This window comes from Crotalus tigris, unplaced genomic scaffold, assembly GCF_016545835.1.
Source record: "Crotalus tigris isolate CLP2741 ecotype Arizona unplaced genomic scaffold, ASM1654583v1 scf7180000018068.1947079, whole genome shotgun sequence".
NCBI lineage: Eukaryota > Metazoa > Chordata > Lepidosauria > Squamata > Viperidae > Crotalus > Crotalus tigris.
Window position 1 is genome coordinate 1520526 of NW_024096805.1, and position 25648 is coordinate 1546173.

The window sequence follows — 25648 nt, forward strand, 5'->3', positions numbered from 1 at the left end:
CAATATAAAAAAAGATACTGAGACTCTAGAAAAAGTACAGAGAAGAGCAACAAAGGTGATTAGGAGGGCTGGAAGTTAAAAGATATGAAGAACGGTTGCAGGAATTGGGTACGTTTAGAGATTGGACAACCATTTGTCTGAAATGGTATAGGGTTTCTTGCCTTGAGCAGGGGGTTGGACTAGAAGACCTTCAAGGTCTCATCCAGCTCTGTCATTCTGTTATTCTTTAGGTTTCTTATGAGGGCAGTGAGATGTTCTGGGATGGGATGGGATGGGATGGGATGCAAATACTCTAAGCTAGTGGTCCCCAATCAGTTCCATGGAAAACAATTTTCCCATAAATGAGGGAGATGGTTTCATGTGCTACTTAGATCACACACATGTGCAGATGAAGCTTGGCTTAGGAGGTTGGGGACCCCTGCTGTAAGCAGCTTGGAGACAACCCATATGTCTAGAAGCTGAACAGTGGTTTCCCAACATATCTGTCACCAGAGTTACCATAAACTGGTAGTCCTCGACTTACAACTACAACTGAGGTCAAAATTTCGGTTGCTGAGCGAGACATTTAAGTGAGTTTTGCCCCATTTTTCGATCTTTCTTGCCATAGTTGTTAAGGGAATCACTGCAGTTGTTATGTCAGTAACAAGGTTGTTAAGTGAATCTGGCTTCCTCATTGACTTTGCTTGTCCAAAGGTAGAAAAAGGTGATCACATGACCCCGGGGCACTGTGACTGTTATAAATATGAGTCAGTTGCAACAGCCATAAGAGTGAAAAATGATCACGAGTCACTTTTTCCAGTGCTGTTGTAACTTTGAACACTCACTAAATGAACTGTTGTAAGTCGAGGACTATCTGTAGTTATTTTTTTATAAGTTTTATTAAAGTATTTAAAATTACAATCTTTAAAAGTTTAGTAAACAACATGTCTGGGTTTACATATTTAACATTAACTTCTTCAATATAAATCTATTTAGTACTGCACAATGCAGTATTCTTTCCTTGATCCTCCTTCCTTTCCCATGGTTTTTCCATTTTCCCCTCATTAGACAATTACAATTCTTGGTACTATTGATGTATACAAAATTAGGTATAGACATCATCATATTTTACTAATATACAAATAACAATAATATCAATTCATAAGTCAATATCCTGTTTTTTGGGCTCTAATTAAAGTTTAATTTCCTATCAATATTTAAAGTATCTTTGTCATTTATGATTTTCTCATTATTAATTATTTATATAGGTAAAAAAATTTATTCATACCAATCCTCTTATTTTCAAATTTCCCATATCAAAAGAAGAAAAAAAATGCTATTTTAATTCTAAATCATACTTTCCATTATAAAAATCTAGTTATATCTAAGGGTCATCCATTCTTTTAATCATATTCAGACAGGTATATTAAATAGATAATGTCTCCTCTGATAGATCAAATCCTCTGTTTTTTAAATCTAACTCTCGCTTTCTTTCTTTGCCAAGTAGCTTTCCAGGACAAGGCAATAAATTGCCCCAAAATTTTCTTTCTATTTTTGTGAAAGCTGCTTGGCATGAGGAAGATAATTTAGGTAGAGTATTTTGGGGGGGGGAACTCCACCCATCCACATTCCTTAAACATTTCCCCTGCCCGCTCTATGTTCCATTTTCTATAATCTTCTTCCTTGTCATCAGATGTATTTTGGAGAAAGGAGTAAGGGGTCCTTTGTATTTTCATTGTTATAGGTAGGTCTTGCAGTATTTTATTTGTATATGGCAGTCCATATTTCCCTTCTCCAATCTCTTCCCTTTCTAGGTCTATTTCTTCTGCTTCTAGTTTCTGATTTATTTGTTCATACTTTGTAATCGTTAATCTGAGAACTTTCCAGTTGTTGCTTCAATTTGGAGATTTGGTCATTTATATCATCTAGGTTATTTTTAGTCTCATTATGGTTTCTTTTTATGTCCTCTTTGTGTGCAACAATTGTTTGATGAATTAGCTGTAGCATGGAGAATATTTCCTTCTGAAAAGAATTTGTTTTTTCTTGAGGCATCATTCCTAGAAATCCTCTAGTGTCACCAGTCTCAGTAAGAGTGGAACAAAGTTTCTTCTGGTTTTCTAGTCTTTATATGTAGCCTTTATAATCCAATCCTAATGGCAGTATTTTATAGTAATCCTCTGTCTCAAGTATTCTGAAAATTATCAGTCAGGCAAGGTTGTAATCCACAATGTTCCAAGTGTTCAAAATGTTCAACCTCCCTGAAGCCAGACATATTCAAAAGTCAGTTTTTTCTTTATCTCCCACTAGTTCTTGAGATTAAAAGTCCAAGCTCAGTAAGTATTTATAGTCCAAGAAAGTCAGGATGATAAATATGCCAAAATATTTTCCTTTATTGCCCTTCAGCTGAAAATCACCAAGCAGCCACGGGGCTAGTTATAGTGCTGTACTCAAATCCACCACTAGATATCATTCAGAATCCATTTTCCACTCTTAAAACAAAGGGTTGATTTCTTACATTTCACCAGAATGAATTTTTTTTCAAAGAGAAAATCTTAACAGTTATCTCAGTTCTCAAATTTATCAAAACTGTAGCTTTGTATAACTTTCACTTCAGTATTGTATATTTCTGTCTCCCATAATAAATTTAAAACACCGCTTCTGTTCACATCCGGAGGTATTTAGCTTCTTGGGAGCCTTTCCCAGGAAATTCAGTTGTAAAGTAGTAAAGAAAGGATCAATATTCTCACCCAGTTCCAAACATGCTGTTTACGATGTGCTAATTGAAGCTTTTGTTCTTCGGTTGTCAGCAGGTAATGGCTGGCCACAGAGATGTGGCTGGTCTTTTCCCTGCCGGTTTAGAGGGCTTTCCTTGGATCAAACGGAAAGACCGCTGTCTTTCCGTGATCAACAAGCCACACCTCCTTCTTCATCACCTCTTCGGGGTGACCTTAGGCCCTTTTCAGGGCCCCCAGCAGGGCGAAATCGGGCGCAGACGGCAGAGCCCTGCCTTCCTGCATCTGTCTTGCCGCGATGCAAAACCGGAAGTCCCAAGGACTACCTGTAGTTATCCTGCAAGGCAGCACAAGGGTCTTGAAACAAGCCCTCGGAGGGGAAAATACACTTTGAATACAGTGTGCATTTAACTCTATATTTGCATTCTGCTGTATGCCATTTTTTTCTTCTAAGATGGGTGAAATGTGTCTTCTTGGCAGGATTCCCAGGAGATCAACACCACCTTTTACACAATGAAGTGGTTTTTCCAGTGTTTCCTTGACCGTGTGAGTAGCCTTAGCTGTTATTTTCATTATCTGGGCCAGAGATGAATTTTTGTTTATCTGCTGACACATCTGCATGGTTCTTTCATTGCAGACTCCCTTTAGGTTGACCCTCAGGATCTGGGATGTCTACGTACTCGAAGGAGAGCGGATTCTTATTGCAATGGCCTACACCGTTCTGAAACTGCACAGAAGTAAGAGATTTGCCTTGGCTTTAACTGCTCTCTGACTACCTGGCATGGTCAGTCCTTGTTTTAAGTGACTAGAATTGGGGATTCTTATTTCTACCTGGCTTAAAAGTGATAGAAGACAATGTTTGTAGCTCAGGCTTGAACTGAAGAGTTCTTGGTGTTCTCTGAGCTTGGTTGCTTTCTTGTAGACCAGCGGTTCTCAACCTATGGGTCGCGACCCCATTTGGGGTCGATCGACCATTTCATGGGGGTCGCCAAGCAAGGCTGTCTGCTATTTTTTTCCCCTTTTCCGGCAGGTGCCTTACCTCCCTTGGGCTGGGCCAGCTGGTGGCCCAGCCGGTGGTTGGCTTGCTCCGTCTCTGCCGCTTGCCAGCTACGCCTCAGCCAGCGCAGGGGGCGGCACCACGCATGCGTGGCGCTCCTGGGCAGGGAAAGTCCTTGACTTACGACCAGTTGGGTAGTCCTCGACTTACGACCGGTTTAGTCCTTGACTTACGACCAGTTGGGGGTCACGGCATTAAAAAGGTTGAGAACCACTGAATTTCTGGGAGTTGAAGTCCACAAGTCTTAAAGTTGCCAAGGTTGAGGACCCCTGTTGTAGACGTTTTATTACCAAACTAGGTAACATCATCAGTGTACATAGTTGGCAATGAGACATCTGCAAGAAAACCACCAAGCTCAGAGAGCACCAAGGACTCCATGGTGGCTGAAAACTCCCAATAAAGTATCGCTGTCTGATACAGGTAGTTCTTGACTTATGACCACAATTGAGCCCAAAATTTTTGTTGCTAAGTAAGACAATTGTTAAGTGAGTTTTTTTGCCCCATTTTATAACTTTTCTTGCCACCGTTGTTAAAAGAATCATTGCAGTCATTAAATTAGCAACATGTTTGTTATATATGTTTGGCTTCCCCACTGACGTTGCTTGGCGGAAGGTTGCAAAAGGCGATCACGTGACCTGGGGATATTGCAACAGTCATAAATCCATGCCAGTTGCCAAGCTGTCAACATTGCTAACATTGGATGTTCTTGCTTTGACAATGTTTTTCTTTCTGTTGTTTTACTCTTAGAGTTACATGATGCTGGGGAGAGGGGGAGGAATGGATGGGAGTTAGTTAGACATTCAATATCCTAACAAGAGCTGATAAAGGATGGCCGGGAGAGGAAACTGGGTGGGAAGCCAGCATTTCAAACTAATTGGAGAATGTGATTTATGACTGTTAGTTTTAGGAGGAATTGTGCTTTGATCTGTGTGCTGAAGGGAGGGGAAGTCAGATTTTGGCTTCAGCTATGTACTTTGGAAGCTGGATTAAAGAATCTTTAAGGTAAACAATGCCTCAAAGTTCTTTGAAGAGTTTCATCTTTCGGAACCATGACACAAACATCCACATTTGAATTACATGACCATGGGGATACTGCAAGGATCGTCAGTGTGAAAAACAGTCATAAGTCACTTTTTCCAGTGCCTTTGTCCCTTTGGCCACTAAAAGAATGGTTGTAAGTTGAGGACTACCTCTGCTCATTTTTTCCTCCTGCATCACCTTAGAACACCTGATGAAATTGCAGATGGAAGAACTGGTCCAGTTTCTTCAGGAGACTCTCGCCAAAGAGTTTTTCTACGAGGATGATTTCGTAATAGAACAGCTCCAAAGCTCCATGGCAGAACTGAAACGAGCAAAGATGGACCTCCCTGTCGCAGGTGAGCAATCCTTCTAGATACCAGTCACTTGTGGTGGTGTGTTTATTTGCGCGCCTTTTGAAATTTCCTCGCCTGTTGGCAAGGATTGTAGAATTACACTACTGGGAAGGGAAGTCTGCAGGAACTTCAGTGTATCTCCTTGGAAACCCCGATCATTTACCAAAATGAGCACATCCAGGTGACTGTCATTTGTGCACTGTGCAACTAAGGTAGTTCGGCAGGTTTTGCTACCTTGCTTCAAGGTATGTTCCTCTCAGGATAACATTTCTGCAAATTTTGAAGCTGTGGGAAAAACATTATGTTTTTTTGCTGCCTGCCTCCCTGCTTTAAAAGTAAGGAGAATTTGGGGGGAAATGGAAGCATATTTATTGTTTAAAATCCATTACAATTACGCCTTTATTGTTAATGAAAGGTGAGTGAACACTTAATTTCTTCATAAATATGTCTTTGGTGTATGCAATTGAATAATGGCATTTATTCACAGGATAATGACAGATGGCAGTGATTTAATTTACTTTAGATTGTTTAGTTTTTATAGCAAACAGGTCTGTCAAACTCTAAGGACTATAGCATCTTTTCATTTTGATCTGTTTTGTTAAAGCTGGCACACAGAAATTTATCTTTCAAAACAAGAGACTGCCAACTTGATAGTAAGGGGGAAAATGTATATTCTGGACATTTCTGCCCATATTTTAAATATAAAATGTATATAGGTTCAGAAAAACAGAACAGAAAATAATGTAGAACACCCATTTTGATACTTTCATCAAGTGTCTCAATCAGTCGTGTTCTGAATCCTGTCAGTGGATTTTTATTGCAGCTGATTTCTTATTTTTGTCCTTTCTTGATTTTTATGGATTTCTGGAAGCAGAATGTTCCCCGTTTATTGTGACATCACATGTTCATTTATTTCTTAATTTGGAGGGAATACTGTCAACTCTAAAGCAGATGCTTCTGCACCCTAGTAATTTACAGCTTTTTTCATTTTTCTAATTTCTCAGGAAAAATTCAGAAACTGTCAAAATGGGAGGGGAAAAAGGGGAGGAAAAGCAGCATTCCCCCCATTTTCCCCCCAACACGTCTATTCACCAACCCAAAGCATGAATAAAGATAAATAAAATGTCTGTATGCCTAATCACTTGCTTCTTAGGAGGCATCTGTTTCCTGCAAACAGCCTTACCTTTTGGCATGGACCTTGGCACATTCTGAAGGCAGTTTTACGTCCTTTTAATTAGAAAGGGAAGGTCTTGTTAATTTCTAGGCAACAGGCTCCGAAAAGGCATTTTCACCCACAATGGGGAAATAGTCGAGGTCCTCTTTGCCAATTGTGGCAGTCTTTGCAGAAAGAGCAGAGCGATTCCCTCGTTTATTTAGCAAATCCTGCCTTCCTAAGGAGGTTTCTATGGCGTTAAATGAAGAAGGTGGGAAAGGGAATTGAATGTTCTGCTACAGTTCTTTATCAAGAGTGAATCCTTCAAGAGAGGCCTGTCAGCATTTGGGGCCAAGGTAAGCAAGTAAAAACAACAACAACATGTCAGGTGCAAATATTTCTTTTGAAAGATGGGGAGGACGGTTGTGTTGTGAACGATGCACCATGCAGATTTATATTGAGGTGGGGTCCTTGGTGCTCTCTGAGGCTTGGCTGTTTTCTTGCAGACGTTTTCAGTGCTGATGGGATGTTACCTAGTTCGGGTGATGAAATGTCTATAAGAAAATAAGCTCAGGACCCCCTCATTTCAACCCCGAAGCTGCAAATATTCTCTTTTATGGATTTTTATATATCGATTTTAGGTTGTTTTCCAGCCCTGTGTAGTTCTGGCACTGCACCTTTTTTCAGTGTCGGTTTGTTGAAAGCCTGAAGACCTCTATTTTTACTATCTCAGAGGTGCTTTTTTCCCCCCCAAAAGGCAACTGGACTGTTTTTTGAGGAAGAAGATTTTTCACTTCTCATCCAAGAAGCTTCATCAGTTGTGACTGGATTGGGGGGGGGAGGGGGGAAATGGAAGGATTGTATTTCTTTGCAGTCATCTGGTCATTAGCACTCTCTCTCAGAGCTCTTGAGGTCTCATTTGGGGGTTTATCTGTGCCCTCAGGGTCATCAGAATCAGGGTGCAGATGGGCGTGGCACCTTATTTATTTATTTATTTATTTATGAGACTTATATACTGCTTTAAGTGCAAGCACTCTCTAAGCGGTGTACACCAGTAAGCAATGTATGTGTGTATATACACCAGTAAGCAGTGTGTGTGTGTGTGTGTGTGTGTGTGTGTGTGTGTATGGTGAGATTTGAACCGCTGACCTGCTGAACACAGTCAGCTAAAGTGGCCTGCAGTACTGCACTCTAGCTGCTGCGCCACCTCGGCTCTTCTTGGAACTGCTCAAACGGCTGCATTGTAGACAGGAGATAGTGGTGGTGTCTTATTCTTCCCCCTCTGTCTAATGACCAGATGACTGCAAAAAAAAAAAAAATGCAATTCTTCCAACCCCAACCCCCCATCCTCTAAGAACCTATCCTTCCATGCCCCCATCATCCGGTCTCAACCGTCAGTACCTATCCTTCCATCTCAACCATCAGTACCTATCCTTCCATCTCCCCATCATCCAGTGACAACTGATGAAGCTTCTTGTAAGAGAAGTGAAACATCTTCTTCTGCAAAAACCGGTCTAGCTTTTTTTTTTTTTTTTAAAGCACCTTTGAGACAACTTACATCCCAGATGACAAAATCTCCATAAATCTCTAGCTTTACTACCATCAGTTTACACCCCGTTGTGGTTGCTGTTGAAGGTGCAGTGCGTTTTTAAGAGTATCAGAAAGACGCCTATCCCAATTTGACGCCCCGTGGTGATGGTCTTTTCAGCCTTTTTCCAGATTTTTCAATTATCTTTTTTTTTAAAAAAATAATACTGATATCTATTTGCCAACCTGTGTAGGAACCCAGTTTTTTTACCCTGGAGTCTTTGCTGCTGCTGTCCTTTCCCTCCCTTTTAAAATTAGAATTTTAAATCTGGGGATTATAGCAAACTGCGCTGTAATGGCATGTTCTAGCATGCCTTGAGTATCATTAATAGCAAATATAAACACTGTTAGGCTTCTCGGGACCTGCAAAACATGTTTCCTGGAGAGAAGACAGGCAGTTCAGACCTTTTGCCCCTTCTCTTCATTTGCTTTCTGATTTTGCACTTGTTTCCATTTAACCTCCCTTCTCAGTTTTTCCTGTTCATCTTCCCCCCCTTAACACAACCTAGTTATTATTTTTCTCCATCCTTCCGTTGCCTTTGGAATAAAGACGTACCATCCAAGCTTCGTGCCTACAATTAGCTTGAATGGCAGGAAAGAAATGCAATTGGGCTCTTTTCTTGTCTAGTCCATTACATGCAGTTAGAGCATAAGGCCCATCACTGTTAAAAAGTCCACCAAACAGAGATGAATTAAAAGAAAGTGGAGAGACATCCATATTCCTAAGTGAATAAGCAGAAAAGAGCCTAGACTAGCTGTCTTCTGGTTTCAAGCATTATTCAGGAAAAAAAAATATGATTTTCTGATTACCCACCATTGATGAGCCCTGATGATGTTACTTAGTTTAGGTAATGAAACGTCTGCAAGAAAACAACCGAGTTCAGAGAGCACCAAGGACCTCTCATTTCAACCCTGAGCTACAAATATTCTGCTTTATTGGTGTGTGTGTGTGTGTGTGTTCTTTTTTTATTATTATAATTTTTTTACAATTTTACAATAAAAACCCCTTTCCCAATCCCTCCCAACCCTCCCCCAAACCCTCCCCCATTCTTCCCAGAGCTAGATACAGAGTTAACTAAAACTTAGTAGAAAAAGCTTATAAACTGAAATAAACCACAAACAAATATGATTATATCCAATGAGCAAATTGTTAAATACATTAACTCTATTATGTATAAAAAAAAACAGAAAGAGAAAAAGAAGAAAAGAAAGAAAATAAAAAAAATAATAAAAGGGAAAAAAAGAGAAAAACTAAACTATTCTACACTTCTAAATAATATCTTAAACTTTAAATATAAATTATTCAAAAGCTAAATGATATTTTCTAATATCATACCTATATTGTATAAAATTTATCCATCTTTTCCACACCAAGAGATACTTGTGTCTGTGTGTTCTTATACACCTCTTCCACTTTTTCCTCTGAGTTTATATCTTTGGAAAATTGATATATTGATGCACCCTATTTAGGAATGGTGTGGCCCAATCTTCTTGTCAGAATCTCTTCTTCTACTTAACAGTCACAAAACACCTTCTTCTTTTCTTGAACACAAAGGGACAATATGAACTCTTGGTCTCCAGGCTTAACAATCTAATATGAAAGGCTCCAGATGTTCTCCACTTGGCGCCTTCCACGTTTGAAGCATGGGCAACCATGAAACAAGACCAGACATTCCCTCTCTGAAACATGAATTGAAACAGCACCGAGACCCCGTGCTGGTTGCAAATTCTGAGAATTGTAGTCCATTACATCTCTCTGGCAACAGATAATGCTTGGATACTCAAAGCCCTACCTCACCAGGACACACAATACTTGGGGGAATGACTTCAGTTTGATTTCTCTCTCTTTTTTCCCCTTCGTAATTGTGATATTCCCCGTTAAGTAGCAAAACCAATTAATTCAGTGTGGGGAAAACGCTGCTTTTACAGGATTTTCTTAGACACTTTGCCAGTGAATAATCCCCTTGAAACATAGCAATATTTGCTTCTGAACAAACCCGAACTCCAAGCTAAAGAACTACAACACAAAGTTAGCCCCAAATCCTTTCTCCTCTTTTGCTTAATCTGTCATTCAGTGTTCTGGGAAGGAGATTCTTTGGAGAAGAGCTTGACAACCTCAATTTTTTTCTTGTGCTCTGGGTCCCTCCCATCAGAACATATCTGGAAGTTAATTAAGCTTGGTAGAATTCTCCATCTGCTGTGGTTGTTTAGGATGCTTTGAGCTTCCGAAGCTGCCTGGGCAGACTTTGGTCTCTTATCAAAAAAGAGAACTGGTTTATGCAGTGTTGTGGGGCTGGGGGTTGGACATAAAGCTCCATCTGGAAGGGAATTGGTTGGGTATACTTTATCCTTTTAAAGCTCTCCTTCAGAATGAAATGGAAGAGCTTCATCCTTGCTTTGCTGAGGATTTGCTCTTTGTGCGTGGGAAAAAACTGTTCAGTTTAAAGCAGAGGTTTCCTACCTTGGCAACTTTAAGACCTGGAGACTTTCAACTCCCAGCATTCCCCAGCTAGCCTTGGACACCTTCCCCTTCCTTGCTTTATAGCCTCTGGCTTGTAGGAGAAGACATACATCCCCAGTGTCCCGTTTCTAGCAGAGGAAAATGGTAGCATTCAGGAAAAAAAGGCTAATTTTTTAAAAATAAAAAGATACATTTTTTTTAAAGACAGGGTATTTGTTGTCACCGGTGTCACCATGGCCTTAAACTTCATTAATGGCCTGATTGCAGTCTGATATAGAACATAGAATAACAAGATTGGGAGGGATCTTGGAGATCTTCTAGTCCAGGGGTAGGCAACCTTGGCTCTTTTATGACTCGTGGACTTCAACTCCCAGAATTCCTGAGCCAACTGGCTGAGGACTTCTGGGAGTTGAAGTCCACGAGTTATAAAAGAGCCAAGGTTGCCTACCCTTGTTCTAGTCCAACTCCTGCTTCAGCGGGAGACCTTTATGCTAGGGGTGTCCAAGCTTGGCAACTTTGAAGACTTGTGGACTTCAGCTCTCAGAATTCTCCAGCCAGCCATTCCCCAGCCAGCTGGCTGAGGAATTCTGGGAGTTGAAGTCCACAAGTCTTAGAGTTGCCAACGTTGGATACCCCTGCCTTAATACCATTCCTGACAAATCATTTAATTAATTCAAGTATATCTTGAGATATATTTCAAGGAAGAAATAATATCTCTTTGTGAAACATATTTCAAGACATAGAACACTGCTGGAGACATTCAGATGGCCTTATGTCTCCTCCCCACCCCCCACTCCCTTGATGTTCCTTAAACCCTTTAATGGATCTCTGGTTATTTTTTCATAAATGAGTGGTTTAAAGAGGAACCTTGTAATGTGGCATCCTTGTGATATGTTTCCTATTGAAAGCTTTTGTTCTTTCCCATTCGTTTCCCTGCACCAACCAAATTTCATCTCTCAAAAAACAAAAGCAAATGAAGAGCTTCTTAAATATGCACCAAACACCTGTGATATAAATTGGCAGCCTTTGCTTCACAGGCAGAACTTGTTAGCTTTTATTATTTTTTTTTAAAAAAAGGGATTCCTGGTCTTCGAAAAGGGACATTTAAATCTCTGGGGAGTGACAGTAGGAAAGATTGCTGTTGGTGGCTGAAGGATCTCCGTCTCTTGGTGAAAGAGGAAGTTGCACCCCAGAGGCTTTAGTTTAATCCAGCAGGATTCTAGCCCTGTTCTTACATACCATTGGATTTAATTTAATATATCCAAGGCATTGGACAGCCCTAGACTTGAGCAGAATTGTTCAAGAGGCTAGTAGAGAGATGATTAGCTGTTGTAAAAAAATAGAGAAAAGCTAAGGAAATGAAGAAAACTTAATCCAACAGCTCAGCTGTATTTGAATAGCCAAACTGGGATCGCTGGGTTCCTTAAGAGTTTGCACACTGCAGCTAACTGCAGCTTTCACCATGGTTGGGTGATGCTGGCAAGAACTTTTGTGAGCAGTTCCACCCTTCTCATTTCGGCATTAAAACCTAGGTGCTGGGCAGTGTGAAAGGGGAACCAACAGCCTTTGGAGAAGCAGTCTTTTGCCCCCACTTCTTGGGTCACAAGGGAGATCAGCGCTCAACAAGGGCACTCAAGCGATTGTGATTCTTTTCTCCCAAATGTTTTTAAAAGGGGGGGGGCACATCTCTTGGGATGTTGGAACATCAAACATCGAAACTTGTTTATTGCCTGTGTTTTCTTTGTTCTTTCAGCTTTCTCGACAAATTCAGTACGTGACTCCTAACTTTATTCCCCCCATTTCAGCTCTGCTGATATTCCTGCATTTGTTAAATCAAATGTCTGATTGCCAAGCAGTCAAATTTTTAATGAGACGAATCTGTAACACCCTCAGTTCAGCCCATGCTTTTTCTTTTGTTCCAAGCCTTTCTTAGACCTCGTTTTGTTTTTCCTTTCCAGATGAATATGGGATTTTTCATTTATACGTTTGGAGAACACACACGTACCTATTTTCCTTTGCTTCGCGTTTTGCTTCAGTTAACCGACTAATCCTCAAACACGATGGTTTTCTTTCTGATTTTTGGAGTGCTCCCAAGTGGGTTGAAATTGGAGATTGATGTGGCATCTTTGCTTCTCTGGGTGTTTTGAGCTGTGTGATTTGTGCTGTTGTATTTCTTACTGTGTTTTCAGAGTAGCAAACCATAACTACCTCACTTTCCTAACTACCACTAGAATTGTTATAGATGCATGCAGCATTTAATTGCATGCCTGTGCTGAAGGGTGATCTTGTCTTCCCAGAAATGTTGATACCATTATTTATTTCCTTATTTATTTCCTTTCATTGTCTTTCTTTTAATCAGTTGAGGAGTTTCCAAAACATGGCGGTACAATCAACATTTTAAACTCAATAAACAGCATGATTGTATAGACATATTTTACAAGCCAGGGCTTCCACATTCCTTTTGCGATGAAAATAACTCAGAGAAGGAAAAGCAGTTTAGTTTTAGAGACAAACTCAAGATTTATCTGAACACACACTAACTGTGGTGAAGATAAAGTCTTCCTTCTATCTGGTAGATTCTATTTTAATGTTATGTTGTGATGTTTCTTTGTTTCCACATCGCTGACTGTTCTGATCTGCTCAGTGTTGTGGACACCCAGGAAAAGCCAAAAATTCCATTTTCAATACAGTTTAAGTCACACGAATAGCATAATTTGCTTTTCACTAACATCATGATTACATTTTAAAATTAAAAAAAAAAGATAATTTGGTTGACAAGTTGCATATATGAAGTTAATTCTACTCACATATATTCTTGCCATGGCATCATTTCTAAAGCATTCAGCGTCCTGAAATGAGGCCGAGGCTGTGAATAAAATCCAGTGCTAAAATCCCCCTTTACATCTATTCAAACCCACAGATTCTCTTGGAACAATTAACCTCAGCCGCTTTGCAGCTCAGATGAATTTCCACTGGGTGGTGACAGAGATCAAGAATAATTCATAACGTTCCTTCAAATCGAATTCCAAAAAAAACTGTCAGGGAAGAGTCTACAACAGGGGTAGGCAACCTCGGCTCTTTTATGACTCGTGGACTTCAACTCCCAGAATTCCTGAGCCAGCCATGCTGAGGGGAAAGGGAGAGGTTTCCAAGCTGAGCCATGCTGGCTGAGGAATTCTGGGAGTTGAAGTCCACAAGTCGTAAAAGAGCCAAGGTTGCCTACCCTTGGTCTATAACTACAGGCTTTCTTTTCTTTCCTTCACTTTGGCCAGCCTATTGTTCAAATCGAAGCAACTTGAGTAGCAAGAACTAGGTTTTTTTTTTTTTTTTTTTTTTAAAAAGATGCATTTCCCCCCCAAAAAAGAGTCAGCTGCAATAATGCTTGCTCTAAAATGCTGGTTTAAGACTCAAATAATTCTCTTGAACTATAGTAGTCCTCAACTTACAACCGTTCGTTTAGCGACTGCTCAAACGTATAGCCGCGTTGTAAAAAGTGACTTATGACCCAGCCTCTCCCTTAGAACTGTCTCAGCAGCCCCACCGTCACATTAGCAACATCTGGCCTCTTGGCAATCAGTATGTATTTTCGACATTTTGCAGCGTCCCGGGGACATGTTTCTGCCAAGCAAAGTCCCGGGGAGGGGGGGAGCCAGATTGGTTTAACAGTTTCCTGATTTACTTAACAACTGCGACGATTCGCTTAACAACCTGAGCAAAAAGGTTGTAAAATCGGGTACAACTCCACTTAAGAACCCCCTTGGTTAGCAGTGGAAATTCTGGTCCCAATTGTGATTTTAATCCCGGTACTACTTGTAAGACAAATTAGAGCAATTAATTAAACTTTCTTAAAATGGACTCCAGAAGTTGGTAGAGGACAGGAAGGCCTGGAGGGATGTTGTCCATGGGGTTGCGATGGGCCAGACACAACTTCGCAACTTACAACAACAACAACAACAATTAAACTTTTTGTGTGTCAACCTCGGATGTTGAGGGAAAAGAAGAAAATACGCTGGTTTGCTTTTGAGACAGTCTTGAGTTAGATGTCCATCTGTTTTGGATGCAGCAGCCCCATATTTATTATACCGAGTAGACAACTGATCTGGGCAGTCTCCAAGGGTCTCCCCATGTCTTGACTGCCTATGGAGAAGAACAGCACTTCCAGAACCAATCCCAAGGGGAAAGCACTCCATCCTTGTGTTTGTAGACCATTTCTCCACATGGCCCGATGATGTTCCTGGGCAATCTGAAGTACCAGGTAGTCCTTGACTTAAAGCCATAATTGGGACCCGAAGTTTTGTGGCTAAGTGATGTGGCCATTGAGTGAACCATGTCCAATTTTATAATCCCCCCCTCCATGATCACTAAGTGAATCTGGCTCCCACATTGACTTTGCTTGTCGAAAGGCAGCTGGGAAAGTTGCAAATGGCAATCACATGTTGCTCAAACTATCATATGCCGGTTGCCAAGTACTTGAAGTTTGAACACATGACCGTGGGGACGCCGCAGTACTCCTAAGTGCAAGGACTGTGGCAAGTCGCTTTTTTCAGCACCCTCTTAACTCCGGCCAGTTGTTAAATGGTCATAAATTGAGGACTCCCTGTGTCACAATGAGTGTAGTAGCAACTTTCATCCACAGAAGGCTTGTGTTTTGGGGCAATTTCCATCCACGTTTTATACCTTGTGTGCTTTGGCTCGCTTTGTATGCTTCACTTCGTTTGGCTTGGAAAGGTTCAACTCTAAAAGATGGTTTGTTTTTTGTTGGCCAACGATTGTAATTGAGGCTTTTGATGACACCAGAGTGAAGCTGTTTTTTTTTTCTCTTCTGAATTGCTTTCTTTTTTCCCTTGCCAGCACCCGATATCGTGGTCTTCCTGTTCGCTACTATCCTCCCAGTGTTTCCTGGTATTCCATTCTTTACCATCTATGTAGCATTTGGGGTGATTGCACTTTAAACAAGGATTGGTTTTATTTACTAACCGGCATGAGTCATGGTTTACCTTGTCTGTAGTTTCATTCCTCCTCACTAGAAAAAAAATTGGATCAATTCTGAATTCTTGATTATTTTCAAGCCACAACGGAACCCTACATAAAGACAGGTATCTTAAGAATGGCGTCATGGGGGCCATGTTGCATCATGTGAGAATTGTGGACATACACAGGAAAGTTTCAGCGCACCCCATTTTCAGTCATCGGTTCTTGAGGCAGCCTATAAGGAGCAAAGGTAGATTTTATAAGCCCAGGTGCCTGACTGTCTTGTTATGGAAGAATGGACCTCTTACACAAGAATGAGAATCTGAATACGGAAGACTGCAGGAAGACCGGGTGATGTCACTGGAGTGGGAGGGACCAGTAATTTATCCTTCCAGCATTTTTCAAGTATTTGCAACTTTTAAGACACATGGACTTCAACTCCCAGAATTCTCCAGCTAGCATTGTTGGCTGGGGAATTCTGGGAGTTGAAGTCCATGTGTCTTAAAAGTTGCCACACTTGAGAAACACTGTTTTGGGAGCCCTTCCCACAACCCCATTTGCATTTGTTCTCTGAGGAACCCTGGATATTTTATATTAAGCCATGTGGCTCACATAATTCACGCATAGGCATCATGCATGTTTGGACACCATGTCTATAACGTGACGAACTAAGGTAGCAACCTGCAGCTGCCTGCACAGGTAGTTCTTGATTTACGACTGGTTGCTTAGAAACCATTCAGAGTTACGATGTACCCACCCCCAAAAGGTACTTACAACCTGGATTGGAAGCATCCCCAGTCACGTTGCATTTTGGGTGCTCGACAATCGGACTGCGTTGATGGCTATTTGCAATGTCCCATTGTTGCATAACCATGGCTTAGGACTTTTTTTTAACCAATAAACCAGCATTTACTACCAATTTCTTAAAAAAAAATACACTCATGCTTAACAACTGTGGCATTCGCTTAAGGACTGCCATACAAAAAAGTCATAAAGCCCTATCATTGAGGTGATGACCTGCTTAATGAACCTCGTGATTTATAACCCTAATTCCAGGCTCAATTACGGTCGTTAAGTCGAGGACTACCTGTCTTATGTCTTTGAGGCTTCTTTGGGCATTGTAGAAGACGGGTAAAAAAAAAAAAATATCATCCTTCAACAATTGCAGAGTATCATGAAACCCGCTCAGTTGCCTGTAGAAATCTCAGCGTACCAGGTTTCTTTCCAGCTCAGCTGAGCAGAAACTCCTACAGCTTTCAAGGTCCTGGCTGTTTTGTTTTACCCTGAGCTGAAACTGCACTCGGAGCCTGTCGCTGGTTTTAAAAAGAAGACAATGCCTTATGGGCACGAATGTCATTTTCGTATTGTTCCTAGCCCGTCCCGCTGTAATTACAGGGTTGCAAATTGGGCCCTTGCTTTTGTGCAAAATGCAAAATGGGAACTTGGCTTTTCACCGTGGTTGTAAACATATTGTCATGGAAGGAAGCTCCCCCCCCCCCACACACGCACGCACACCCTCACCACCCCGGATTTCAAGGGAGTTGCATTTCAAACCGTCTCTGTCAAATGTTGGAGAGGAGGCAATGTGCTGCCAGTCGCAGAGCCACAGCGCAGAACACCCCAGAGAGGTTGTCGCCTTCCTTTCACTAGTTCAGTTCTAACAACAAGCCGAGATCCACAGAATTCAGCCCTTGTTGCTGCGGCAATAGACAGCCAAGTTGAGTACAACCAGCAGCAGTGACAGCTCTGCTGCTGAGAGGCAGAAAAAGAAGGGGTACTTTACTCTTTAATTAACCAGCCATTTTTTGTCCAGCCTTCTCTTTCCTTCCTCCTCCTCCTCATAACGATCCAGTTGCGTGTTTGCCCTGTTTAAGAGGCCTTGACAGAAAGCAAGTCGTAAGAGGGGGAAAGTTGCAAAAGGCAATGGTTGTGCATTTGGCCCAACAGCCTTTTGATGGTTTCGGTGTATGCAAAGTGTGGAATATCAACAACATTGGCAGACTCTCTCTTTTGACGTTTGAACCTGGTTAGGTTGAAGTATGTTGCTGGTAATCCTCAACTTATGGCTAAAACTGAGCCCCAAATTTTTTTTGCTAAGCAAGGCATTTGTTAACTTAGAACGGTTGTTAAGTGAATCTGGCTTCCCCATTGACTTTGCTTGTCAGAAGATTGCAAAAGGGGATCACAGGACCCTGGAAGACTGCAATGGTCATAAATATGAGTCAGTTGCTAAGCATCTGGATTTTGATTACACGACCATGGGGATGCTGTAACGGTCGTGTGAAAAATGGTCATTTTTTCCAGTGAGATTGTAACTTTGAATAATCACTAAACCAGGGGTAGGCAACCTTGGCTCTTTTATGACTGGTGGACTTCAACTCCCAGAATTCCCGAGCCAGCCACGCTGAGGGGAAAGGGAGAGGTTTCCAAGCTGAGCCAGGCTGGCTCAGGAATTCTGGGAGTTGAAGTCCACAAGTCGTAAAAGAGCCAAGGTTGCCTAGCCCTGCACTAAACAAATCGTTGTAAGTTCGAGGACTATCTGTATTTATTAAGCAAATTTATATAGCCACCCAAGGCACACATAAATGACGCTGGGCAGTTTACAAAAAGTTTAAAAAAATCCACTCTATAATGAACCTCATTAAAAAAAAAACCACACTCCATGGCAGCAACAAAACAATCAAACCAGCCACTTGGTCAGCTCTGTTTATATTTGGGCCCAGGCTTGCTGACAAAGCCACTTTTTAGGTCTTTCAGAAAAGCAGCAGGGTGGTGGCCGACTGTACCTTGAGAGGAATGATGTTTCATAAGGGGCCACCACCAGGAAGGCTGTTTTTCACGGTCCCACCAGATGACTCTCCCGAATCAACGGGATCTGTAACATGCAAGTTCCATGAGAATCTTAAACTGTGTTTTTGTGTGTGTGTGTGGAGCCCTTCTCTAAGTCTGCCTTTGTGGGCTGTGCAATATCTGTCCCAATTATTTTGTACATCTAACAGAAGCTCACAAGCCCCGTTGCGTGCACAGGCTTTGATCTTCCCAGGCAACAGTGGTGATTTTCACTGTTAATACATGGTTAATACTTCAATTACCACGCCAGCTTCTTAATTGGAGAACTGGCAGTATAGTTCAAGGTTATTCTAGCTTCGATCTTCCCTGCCCTTTTCAGTGTTCAAAATTCAGGTGTGAGCTTTCAATCTTAACATCTAAACAGCTTTGAATCGTGCACACCAGAGCTAATGCACTCTTCCCTTGCTCTGGCATGTGAGGGAGAGATGTTACGGAAAATAATCTTCAAAGAAAGAAAGAATTCGGTAACAATGTCTGTCGTATTTTCCCTTGGATGGCTTGAAAGCTTAATGGTAATTAAGTGTGCTAAAAAAAAGAAGAAGAAGAATAAAAGCTGCCTTATCAATCAACCTGGGAACATTTCAATGCTTTTCTTGGGAAAGTATGCACTGACTCAAAATTTTAAAAAGGAGAAGAATCGGAGTGACTGTATGACGAAGTGTTGTTGATGCTGTTGGAACCTAAAAAGTGTAGATAACCTGGATACAAATAGGGGTGATGGGTAATGGGCGGGGTTTAAGTTGCATGAGAAGCACACAAGTATTCTTGTGGGCTCCCCAATAAATATATAGATTGAGGATGGTGAACCTATGACATGCACATCACACCGGGGACACATCATGCCATTATTGGTGACACATGAAGTCTTTGGAAGTCATGCAAGAGAGCCTTCCTCTCACGCAGCTTTCGAGGCATCCAAAAATCATGTGAGTGTTCTCATGTGATTTTCTGAGGCTTCAGAGGCCCCAAATCCTAATTTACAGAGGTTTCGAAGAAGAGGAGAGGCCTCTTTGTGTGTGTGTGTGTGTGTGTGTGTGTGTGTGAGAGAGAGAGAGAGAGAGAGAGAGAGAGAGAGAGAGAGAGTTCGTGTGTATGTGTATGTGGAATGTCAGCAGAGTCAAGGTAGGCATTTTCTGAATTTTTGACATGCCAGGGCCAAATCAGAAATATAAGACAAGCAGAGGTGCGTCTTAACCCTGTTACCCACATCCTTGACTGGATGTGTTTATGCAGTCGAGGACTGCCACAAATGTTTTAAATTGGAATTCTGCAAATTGGCCAACTAGCAAAGGACCATAGCTTCAGGCTTGCAAAAGGTCTTAGGTTTCAGACCTCTGACATCTTCAGTGATCAAACACCTAGCTTGTTGGGGTCAGAGGACCGATTGCATAAAAGGAAGTTTGTCACATTACCAGATGTCTGAAGATGAACGGGCCATTGTGGGCTTAGGAGCTTCCATTTGGTGGCAAGATGCGTCTAAGCTAGAGGTTTTTATAATCTTGGAGCTGTTGACTGGCTGTAAGTTTCATCCCACCTTTGTGACAGCAGCTTCCATAAACCAATAATCTGTCCCTATGCGTCCTCCTTTAAGTCTCCTTGTTTTGTTTGTTTGAACACAGCTTACGCAGATTCTACATATAGCAATAGCACTTAAACTTATACGCCACTTCACAGTGCTTTACAGCCCTCTGTATGCAGTTTACAGAGTCAGCATATTGCCCCCCCAACAGTCTGGGTCCTCATTTTACCAGTCTGGGAAGGATAGAAGGCTGAGTCAACCTTGAGCCCGTCATGATCAAACTCCTGGCAGTGGGCAGAGTCGGCCTGCAATACTGCACTCTAACCACTGCGCCACCATATAAAATCTGCAAAGCTAATTACCTGACAATCTGTTTGTTTTATTTTATTTTTTGTTCCCCTCCCTTTATGTGTTCACTTGAGATGTTCTATCAGTTGTTTATTTGAGGTGGCTGATCTGCAGCCTGATGGAATGTGAATAAAGATCTGACTTCCTCCTGAATGGGAGGAAATGAAAATAACTTAAAAGAGTGCAGTACTGCAGGCCACTTTAGCTGACTGTGTTCAGCAGGTCAGCAGTTCAAATCTCACCGGCTCAAGGTTGACTCAGCCTTCCATCCTTCCGGAGTAGGTAAAATGAGGACCCAGATTGTTGGGGGCAATGTAAATATATATATATATACATTGCTTACTGGTGTACACCGCTTAGAGAGTGCTTGCACTTAAAGCGGTATATATGTCTCATAAATAAATAAATAAATAAAATGAAAGCTTGAGCGGAATTATTTGCAGCAGGAATGCTTTTGCAGGCAAGTTGCCAGGCTGCTGCTATTTCATGGGATAGTGTCTTACAGAGAATGCCGCTTCACGTTTTGCCAAGGTTACTGCAAGCATAGTGCAGGGGCAACTTTAAGGCTTGTGGACTTGAAGTCCCAGAATTCCCCAGCCAAGCTCCTCACATCCTAGACATAAACAATTTCAACTTCTCCCCTCAGGATGCTGCTATAGGGCCTTATACATCAAAATAACTAGACACAGAGACACTTGTTTTCCTTGTGCCATCACTGTGCTGAACACCTGATTCCCAGAGCACTGTCTTATGTCTAAGGATATTTACCCATGTAGTAGGACTGCATTACTATTATCCTTCTCATCTTTCCTACTCCCTTCTCCTATTGGTACCTTATGATTGTGTTATTTTGTTGTTTCTATGTATCCTGAGAGCTTCTGCACCAGAAACAAATTCCTTGTTGTCTAATCACACGTGGCCAATAAGGAATATTCTACTTTGTTCTATCTGGTGACAGGAGATCCCTGCTGAATAATTCCAGAGCAGAAATGTGCAACATTTTTCCAGTGAACGGCCCTACTAGGTCTTGGACAGGCATGTCCTTCCCAATGCAAGATCAGGATAAAAAAATGAACTCCGGTTTCATTCTGTTTCCATCTGTTTAAAATGAAATGCTTCTAATGTGATGACTTTAATCATGTAAACGATCCTGTCTTTAATAATTTACTCTCGCGTTAGATTGAAAGTTACAATTTGGTGGTAACTTCAGAAGGATCTCGTAAGGCAGAGCCCTTTTGGGCGCCAGGAACCAGTTCCATGGAGAAAAGTTTTTTTCCGCGGACCGGAGAGGGCGTGGCTTTGTGTACTGCCTGCATCCTGTGGGTGGGGCTTTGCTTGTTTGTGCGGCCCGGTTTCTGGCCTGCTGCAGCCCACTGCCGGTCCATGGATCAGGGGTTGGGGACCCCTGTCGTAATGTATGCAGCCAAGATTTGGGGAGGGAGGGATGCTCTTCTGCTAGAAATTAGGGAAAGGACCGTGGCTGTAGATGGTTGTTTTTAAGCAGAGGCAGGACTTGGTCACACCCAATTCTGAGGAAGCGTAACGATTAAGTCCACCGCTTCCATTTTTTAAACGAAAAAAATTAGTTTCGCTGTGCAGTCTGCTCTTGGAGAGCAAGAGATTTGAAACTGATCGTGATTTCCCCAGTAAATATAATATCATTCAGTTCATCCAGTATTCCGTTTCAGCCCTGTGGCTGTTAGAAGATGCACATCTATCAAATTCACAGCAGACTGAAGAATTCCCCCTTCCATCTCCCAAGTAATTGCTGAAATACGCCAAAGTTTCAGAAACGGGGTTCAGCAATCTTTTAAAATTAAGACCTTGATTTGCTGAGGTTTCAAAAAAGCCAGACCTGTCCACTTAATAGAAAACATCCAGTCGGTATGGTTTGGATCACACAAGGTTGGATTGCATTTCCCAAAAAAATCTTTGCTTGCTTGAATGAGTTTTTGATAATCAGACATACTGCCTGCAGTTGTTGCCGTCCAGGGAGGGTGGAGGTTGCTTGCATTTGAGCATAAAATCGACGGTAGCTTCTAACCTCCGAGGGTTGAGTTTATCACTAAACCTTCCAGCATTCTTCTTTTCATCTATTTCATACCCTATAATGCATTATTTAAAAAAAACAAAAAACAGGCCAGTCTATCTATAAGCTCATGGTAAGAATTTGTTTATTTGTTGAGTTTTTAATTACGAACTGCCTTCAGTCTCTCTTGATTGAAGGCTGCATAAAGCTAATACATGACAACGATTTAATTGGCAGACGTATTAATTACTAATTTTATTCGCCTTCTAGGTAAAGAGGATGAATTTCCAAAGAAGCTGGGGAAAATGCCACCTGACAGTCAGCCCGCCATGCTGAATCTCACCCATCTAGTCAATGGACAAAAAACCAACGGTGTAGCGAAGGAGGCCCGGGCAAGCCAGAGGACTACAGAAGGGTCTCGAGATGGTTCGCCAAGAAGATATGGAGAGGGAGGCCAAGAAAACTCACCTACAGCATGGACAAAGAGAAACCGGGAGAGCCCACCCACAACACGAGCAGAGAGAGGCCGAGAAAGCTCGCCAAACCACCAAAGGCGAAAAAATTCTCTGGAAAAGAAGCCTATTTTGAGACATCAGCAAAAGCCGGTAGCACTAAACACACAAAGCGGATTGCCAAAGCACGATGGGGAGAACCCCAGGAGAAAGCCTGAGACGCAAACAGAGGCTGATCCCAAGCAGAAGCACAACGCAGCTGCGAACCAAAACTCCAATGCAGTATTAACCACAGGGAAAGAGTTTGTGCCGCGGTGGATTAAACCTTCCAACGTTAAGATAACGGAAAAAACGACCAAAATCACCATGGAGTTTAAGATGAGATCGCCAAAGCAGGGCAGGGCCGGAACCGCGCCTGCTCCTGACGACGAAGCTCAGCTACTCAACCTCAAGCAAAAAGTTCGGGTTTGGGGTGTGGACGAAAGCAAGCGCGGATCGAATGCCTCGCAGTACGACAACGTTTCCGAAGCCGGTCTGGAGAACGAAAACTTGGTGGAGCAGGCACCAGAAAGAGTTTTTCTGCCAAGTCCAAGGAACACAGCTTTCTCCAACAGTTTCAGAAAAGAGATTGAGAATGGATCTAGTCCACCAAAAATATCCAACAGTTATGCCTTCAGCTCTCAGCCCAGAGTCCCCAGATATTCATCCCAATCTGACGGGTCAGTTGTTGGCGCTCCCATGAGACAGCCACCACCATCTTACAATAATCCACCTGTATACCAAGGTTTTTCTCCAAAGCACATTACCAAAGTAGGTAACTTCACAGCCACACACTACAATCACGGGATACGGACCAGCTCTGCCACTCAGTTGTATATTCCTGATTTTCCACCGGAGATGGAAAGTCATCAGATGCTCTCTGATAAGCCCCCTAGAAATTATTCTGCCCTCCACCAAAATCTTGTTGTGACTCCTTCTAGTCGGATAGAGGTTCTTCCAGATGAAACCTTTCCAAGCAGCCCCGGGGCACCGAGAGGCCTCCGCCCTGCAATTCCTCCAGTCGATTATCTGCCCGATCATAAAAAATGGTCAGACCCCCCTTTAATGTACAGACCGGGAGCCTATGGACAACCCTGGGGTGGAGACGGTGGCCGAAGCCACTTGGCCAACTTGAAGAGACATCCAGCATTTCAGCCTAAGCCTCTTGAAGACCACAACCTTCCCACCCTTTCCGCGGACAGATACAGGACAGCCTCAGGGGAACTCGGCCCCCCCTCCTACCAGTATCCGAGTTCCCCTGGCCCCGCCCACCATTACAGACACCAGGCTGATGGATTGTCTATGAACGAATCAGTGCTGCTTTGAAAAACAAAAACAACCCCCCCCCCACCACTTCCGCTCACCTAAAAGGCCAGGAAAAGAACAGGCTTTGGGTCGAGACTGATCCCAAACGAGTATTCTTTACACAGGACAGTTCGAACTATGTGTAGAAAAGTAGAACACTACTTCGCAATGTGTTACATTTTGACAAAAGCCGACCCTGAGACATGAGCAGAGGAAAAATGAAATCTCATAAATGTAGCAATATCTTCCCCCGTGGCTCTCGTGGCAGTTGTTTGCTTCAGTCGCTTCCTTGTGGAAACGACCCAGTTGCCTAAAATTTGCAAAGCCCCCACTGAGCCAGCTGCTTTTTTGGACTTGAGATCGCGACCCAGGAGACCCCTGGCTGGGGGGCAGATGCAGAGTCTGAAAACGGAAGCGTGGATGTCTAGGGACCCGTGCCCACAAAGTACTTTTTAATTTAACTTTCAAAAAAAAATATTTTCGCTTAATTTAATTTATAAACCATCCGTTATATAGAAAGGGATTTGGGGTGGGGTAGGGGTGGGATGTCTTTGACTTTTTTTACACACTGCCTCGGTAGCCGCAGAAGAGAAACAAAATTCTGGGTCCTCTGAAGACCATCTCTAGAGAGGGATGTGGTGGCGTATGGCTAGCTAGAAGAAGACCTCTGTGTCCAAATCAGTGGCATTCTGACACAGCCAATAAATGGTGCTTCTGTAACCAGGACTGTATGTGAATTGTAGCACACTGTCAGATATGGGGGTTTTTGACTGACTCCTTCAAGCTTGACATCTCCAAAGCCAGCTGTCATTTTGAGAGTCCCAGGTGTGTCCTAGTAGGGAGGTTTCGAAGTCCAGCGAATGCAATTTATGCATTTGTAGCGTACAGGGTTAACGTGCTTTAGAAGAGGTGAGCCACTGGCCTGGTTTAACATGGATCTGGACTGTTCTTCCCTTTTCCAAGTGGGATTTCACCTCTGCCGTGGGGTTCACCCATACTGAGCACACGTTCCATTGATTCAAACCCCATCTGTATCCCACGTTTTGATAGTTTGGTTGAGCACATAGTATCTGTACGTCTTGGACCCTGACAAATGCCCCCAATGCGTCTATGAAGCTGCAAGCCGCACAGGGGGCACATGAATCTGTTCTGCACACTAACAATAGGCTGCGCGCCTCCTGTTAAACTGCACAACCTGCTGCGTAGGAAGCATGCAGAAGAGCAACCTCTGCTTTCCCCCCCAGAAAGATGTTTTTTTTTTTTTTAAGGACAAGTAAAGCCTTCCTGTAACCGATATCTCACATCAAAAAAAACCCCAAAGAGATCTGATCCCTTTCAATGCGTTCTTGATTTCCGCAATTGAACATCCGGTGCTTTCACACGGTAGCAAGATTACTTGTATTCCTTTCTGTCCTACACGCTAACAGTATTGCCTTGGAGACTTGCTCTGAGGCTGACCTTGGCTTCCAGGGTGGTTTTGGTGACACAGTGGACAAGCTCATCCAAAACTAGATGTCTTTTACTTCGCCAAAAAGGAAACAGCACAGAAACTATTGTTCTGTAACAGGGGCTCTCCAAACTTGACAACTTTAATTCCCTGGGAATTTTGGGAGTTGAAGTCCACAAACCTTAAAAGTTGCCAAGTTATGGAGACCCCTGTTATAGAACATGTGAAACAAGATGTCCGAGGAGATGTATGCAGTATTCCGTTGTGAGTTTCCCGGGTTGTTGACTACAATTTTGCACCCACCTAATTCATGGCTATCCTTAAAAACAAACGAAACCACTAATTG

General features: G+C 42.4%; 1 protein-coding gene across 8 annotated transcripts in view; it reads left to right on the forward strand.

The window, feature by feature from the left end:
• Positions 1–25124, forward strand: part of USP6NL (USP6 N-terminal like) — a 139273-nt gene extending 114149 nt beyond the window's left edge. For 6 of the 8 annotated variants that reach the window (XM_039347402.1, XM_039347403.1, XM_039347399.1 and 3 more), the window contains 4 exons: positions 3192–3257; positions 3349–3448; positions 4992–5144; positions 22330–25124. In XM_039347402.1, the coding sequence (XP_039203336.1) occupies positions 3192–3257; positions 3349–3448; positions 4992–5144; positions 22330–23876 (1866 nt within the window). In that variant the 3' untranslated portion in view covers positions 23877–25124. Of the gene's footprint in view, positions 1–3191; positions 3258–3348; positions 3449–4991; positions 5145–12300; positions 13406–15193; positions 15245–22329 lie in introns of those variants that run through there. The other 2 variants (XM_039347405.1, XM_039347404.1) reach the window with 2 other exon arrangements.
• The last annotated feature ends 524 nt before the right edge of the window (positions 25125–25648 follow it).